The sequence below is a fragment of the Parasteatoda tepidariorum genome, chromosome 3 (assembly GCF_043381705.1).
Source record: "Parasteatoda tepidariorum isolate YZ-2023 chromosome 3, CAS_Ptep_4.0, whole genome shotgun sequence".
NCBI classification, from domain to species: domain Eukaryota; kingdom Metazoa; phylum Arthropoda; class Arachnida; order Araneae; family Theridiidae; genus Parasteatoda; species Parasteatoda tepidariorum.
In genome coordinates, this window is record NC_092206.1 from 91,406,791 (window position 1) to 91,412,337 (window position 5,547).

General features: G+C 29.6%; 1 protein-coding gene across 1 annotated transcript in view; it reads left to right on the forward strand.

Moving 5' to 3' along the window:
• Positions 1-247: 247 nt before the first annotated feature.
• Positions 248-5,547, forward strand: part of LOC107451485 (uncharacterized) — a 24,707-nt gene continuing 19,407 nt past the window's right edge. Inside the window, exons 1-2 of the mRNA XM_043049591.2 lie at positions 248-418; positions 4,309-4,435. Coding sequence (XP_042905525.1) covers positions 394-418; positions 4,309-4,435 — 152 coding nt within the window. The 5' untranslated portion in view covers positions 248-393. The remainder of the gene's footprint in view (positions 419-4,308; positions 4,436-5,547) is intronic.

Genomic DNA, 5,547 nt, shown 5'->3' on the forward strand with positions numbered 1-5,547 from the left:
ACATAATTCAAAAACACAATAAACGAGGTTTTAAATTCACAGGATTTTATTTATTTAGAACAAATTCTCTTGATTGCAAAATGCTTTTTCAAGTAATGAAAACAAATTCTCATTTCAAATCTTAACCATCTGATCACGTATTCATAAATATTTTTCGCCTTGCAGGTTGTTTTTATTTCTAATTATACTTAAAAATAAAATAAAACAGAATTATTTTTTAGTTTATGAACAGTGTTAAAAACGACATTTAGATGCATTCACTATTTAAGTGAATTTTTTTTAATTCGATGAAACGTTACCCAATCACGTGATACACCTGTTAGTATCTGGATAGCGATTCTTTATAAATCATTATAATTCATGATTTTTGAATAGTAAAAAAACAAATCTACGATGATTCGTCTATCCTTTTTATTGGGTAAGTAAACTGATCATTTTTCTAAATAAATCACAGCTCATCCTTTTTAAAAAAAAAATCAAACTTATATATCTGAAGTTCGTTTTGTAACGAGCGAACGATTTTTTTCTCATTTTGTGTAAAATAAAACAAGAGGCTTTCGATATGTGTAGATATGTTTATGAATACAATTAACTAAAGTTATAATGGTATTTACCTATTTATTTTATATTTCTTATTGAACGGTATACTCATTCTCTTCTATTTTGATTACAGAGGTATTTAATAAACATTTGGTGAACGTACTCATGGCTTCAACTATTTTTAATTATTATACCATGCATATTTAACGCTTTAATGTCATTTTAACTATTGTGATATTTTTTTTAAAATGAAAAGAGAAAATCGTCATAAAATCTAACGATCTTATTAAAACTTAAAAGTAATTTCCCTTATAATTCAAATTAATCCTTTGACTCTATACTTTATTACGCAACATTTAAAGATAAACATACTGTAATACCGTTTCTAAATTATTAGGCTGCAAATAAGGTATAATTAATATTTTATAGGCTGTAATGCCGTGCAAATGAAAAAACACTGGAAAGTGCTTCACGATATATTTCGAGAAACTAGGCTACTATTTTCTTTCTATTGCTAATGCTGTGAAAACTAAAACAGAATTTCAGAAAACTTATAGAACAAAATTTAAATTTGAAAAAATTTTTTTTGTAATCTGTAAATTATCGTACGTAAACGTCAAATGCATAAAAATCTCAATTTTGAATTTTTTTGTCGCTAACGTTGATTTTTCTATTGCACGGCAGTGCACTTGTTTTTATATTACTTTTCATGTTAAATTGTTTGCTGCTATTTTTTTCTTCATAATTCTTTTAATTTGGGACTTTAAAATCCCGACAAAAGATTGGTGATGCTTTGAGAGTAGAAATTATACAATAAAGAGTAATAAAATATTTGTGCACACATTTTTTTTATTTCTAAATATCAATTATTAGAAATAGCAAAATGTAAACGACATTCATAAATAAAATTTTTGATTATTATTTGCACTGCAATATTTTTGTGCTCGCAATTGTTTATTTCGTATTCAGATGTGTCATGATCTGATGCATGAAATTTCTGTCAACACAATTTTAATTTCTTCAACAGTTAAGTTCAGCTGTCAAGCTTCATCTTCTTCTATACATATCTGTGAAAATAAATAATTAAATAAAACATTAAGCGTACTTAAAAAAATGCTACTATAACTATGTACAGTAAGCAAATCATGTCCAAATATTTTAATAAGCATACCAAAACCACAGAAAATAAGTCAACACTATTTTTTATACAATTTGTAGAATACTGATGGCGTGAATTATTAAACCTGTCTGCACTTTAAAGTCCCAAGACATTATAAAGTTTTCATTAAAGTTAAACATCGAATATTTTGCTTTACCATAACAGGGTGGCTAGCTACTAAATACTGTGATGCTAAACAAAATAAAAATTAATTTTAATTCTTTAGTAGAATAATTTATCTCTCACTATTCCTGTGTTTGGCACTTTCTATGAGTGCAGACAATTTTTGCTTAAAGCAAAACATTTAGAATAAATTTGAAGATGGAATCGAAAAGTTTGATGCTTAAACAGCTTTTCGATCACCTATTTACAGTAGGCAAAATCTTTAAGCAATTAAAATCACTTGGGTTTAATATAACATTTATATGTAGAACTATAAATCGATTTTTGGATTCTAATAGTTGTAAAGATTGACCCAGGTCTGCTCATCCACGCTCAGTTCGTTCAAAAAAATTTGTATTAAAAGAATTTGGGAAAATATTCGAAGTATTCTACAACACTCTGTTAATAAAATGGCTGCTGAAGAGAATGTGAGTCTAAGAACTGTGCAAGTTACATTAAATGAAGACCTGGGTTTTTGCCCTTATCGCAAAAGAGAAGTTCAAAGTCTGACAACTGCACAAAAATTAAAAAGGTTACAAAAATGTACGAGATTGCTAAGCCGGCATGGTAACAAAAGTGTTGACAGAATAATCTTTTCTGATGAAAAAATATTTTGCACAGAGCTTAAGTTAGAATGCTAAAAATAATGTTGTATATGCAGCAAACTTTGATGATATACCTGAAAGTGTACCAACTGTGTAATGCTTTAAGAACAAGAATTCTATAAAGGTTTGGGGCTTCAGTGTCAATTAATGGAAAATTTCCTCTGAAATTTATCAATAAAGGGGTAAAAATCAATGTTGAATATTACAAAAAGAATAATTGGCTACACTTTTAATGCCACATGATGACAGATTGTATCCCAAAATCGATTGGATATTTCAGCAAAATTCTGTGCCTTAAAACCGGGCCAAAACAAAGCAGGCTTGGCTCCATATCAATTTTTCGAAAATTAATTGGCCAGAAGAATTGCCCCCTCTTCACCGGATCTAAATCTTTTATCCAGTCGGTGCATAAAGAGTCCCAATCTCGAATTTGTGAGCTACAAAAGGAAGATTAGCTTTACACATTGTTCTAATTTAAGTTGGAAACAATTTTTTTAAAACAAATTATTAAAAAAAAGAAGATAACACATGTTACTTTTGATACTTTCGAATTCCTATTCAAATAAAAAGGAATTCGAATTGGATGTTAAAGGCGCGTTTTTATAACTAATCTGGTTTCTAATGTCAGATTAGCACATATAGAATGAAACGGATTTTGTGACGTACGGATATGACATCACGGAATAAGTATTTTGAACAGTATTTGAAAATGTGTGTATCTTATTATTATTACTATTTTAAAAAAAAAAAAAAAAGGTTTCTAAAACCATTTTCAAATTGTTAACGTAAAAACCATTTTTAATATATATTTTTAGAAGTTACATATATCGATAATGAAAACAAAAAAGAATGCACATTGAGAAACACTTATAATTATTTATCTGAAGGTTAAAGAAACGTTATCGAAATCTGACAAGTTACAGTAGTGAAACGCGCTTGNCCCCTTCCATGTTAGCTTGTTCGAAATAGTGCTACTTTGCTTGCTCATAATATGACGATGCATCTTTTACTTATGTAATTTTAAAAAAAAATTCTCTCGTCTAAATTCCCCCCTAAACTATTCGTTTTATTCAGTGTAAAAATTCCCTCCCCCAAGCTTTAAGTGGGCGCATCGTGCGTCCACCTTCCCCCCTGATGGGGGCCCCTGGCTATGGAAATCTGACAAGTTACAGTAGTGAAATGCTCTTGTAAGAAACGTTATTAGAGGTTTAATATAAGAGGTTGAAACATAAAGGTCTTTCTAATAATAGTCTTTCTACTTCTCTCTGTTTGTTGCTTGTTACATACGCCTTCCTACACTGTGATTTATCAGATTTCGATAGCGTTTTTGTTTCACTCTTAATTAAATAGTAATTTGCGAATCCTAGAGTGTGTACTTTTTTCTATTACATTTTAAAGCCAAAACACACACTATGAAATATCCAGATATATTGGTGTATACAATGAGAAAAAAAGGGCGTCATTGCAACAATAAGACATTCAAACATAATTTTTTAAAAACAGCAAATAATGAAAGCTATTATTTACTGTTTTACAATGAAAATTATTACTTTTCATTATTAATAAAAATTTTAAATATATTAAAAGCTTCGCTCACACTAGATACGTTTGGAAAGTGAACCTAATTGGTTAGTTTTTTGCGTGAGAATGTATTTAACCAATCAGTTTCTTAATCTCCTTTGACGGTGATTGGGTAAGCGTGAACAGCCCGCAGGGAAAATGTCCTTTAAGGATGGTCTTTCCGGAACACCCTGTGTGCATGAATAAACCTGGAAATCTTAAAAATAGCTCAAATTACTGTACTCTCAACGTTTTGTTTCCAATAATTTTTTATAATTTCAGTTTGCATCTTTGTTTACTTCAATTCATTCAATTATGTTTCTACCTTTGATGACAATCATTTGACTAATGAAGGAGCAACGATATCTTGCACTTGCGGAAAAGATATTTTGAAGAAGCGCATCAATAAGTAAGAGGAAAACGAGAAACTAAGTATCAGAAAAATTGTAAAGTATTTGAATCTATTTTTGTTAAAAAGTTCAAAAAATGCATGTATTTTCGAAAAATGTATGTTCCTTTTTTATTTTATTTAAAAGTGTAATAATAAGTGGTATATAACATTTATGTTACATATTTATCTCAATTTTCCTTTTTCTTTCTCAATTTATTATTCAACACGAAATGTGTTGCAATATTTATTTTACACATCCGGCATTTTAGTTTTAAATTTAGATTAAAGAATCTTAAAATTGACCTTTTAAATTTTTCCCTTAACCAAGCGTGAGAACCGGGTAAATCCCTCGTCCTATTTTATGCACAGGTTAAAATAAATAGTAATTCCCTTTTTGCATGTGATCATCGGGAAAATTTTCCTAACATTTATAGTGAAATACTTCGATTTTGTATGTTTTGGCCTCTCATGCAAATATATATATATATAATGCAAAAATTATAAATACTTTTGTATTAATAAAACCATTAAAACTCTTTCGTTTTCATAAAATGTCTTCGGTAAAGAATAGGTGTAGAAATTCTATTTTGGGAATTCAAGGCTGAAAACATACCATTGAATAATAATTAGATTTATATTTCAAAGGAGGAGTTATTTTTAGAATCTTGTCCCTCTTTCACTTCCATATTAGGAAGCATTAAGTGATTTTCCATAATGCGTAGAGTTACGAAGGTATGTACGACTGGAACCTGTTTACATCAAAATCTGTAAGTATTTAATGCGAGACCGAAGGTTTTCGCATGTCTCTTGCTGAATAACCTGTTCCAATAAACATCTGCCGTAACCATCCGGAGTCTTGTCCACACCCCCTCCCTTGTGGAGTGCGGATGTGAACTGTTATAACCAACAGCATAACTTTGAATAAAGCTTTTTATGACATATTATGGCTTTTGACTGCATTATTAAAGCTGAATACAACAATGATAACAGGGATGTAGCCCTGTTATTATATATATATATAATAACAGGGCTCCAACCCTGTTATCAGTGTTGTATTTAGCTTGAAATAATTGCAGTCTTAAGCCATCATACGTTCTAAACAGGTTTATTAAATGTAGATGTTTAACACC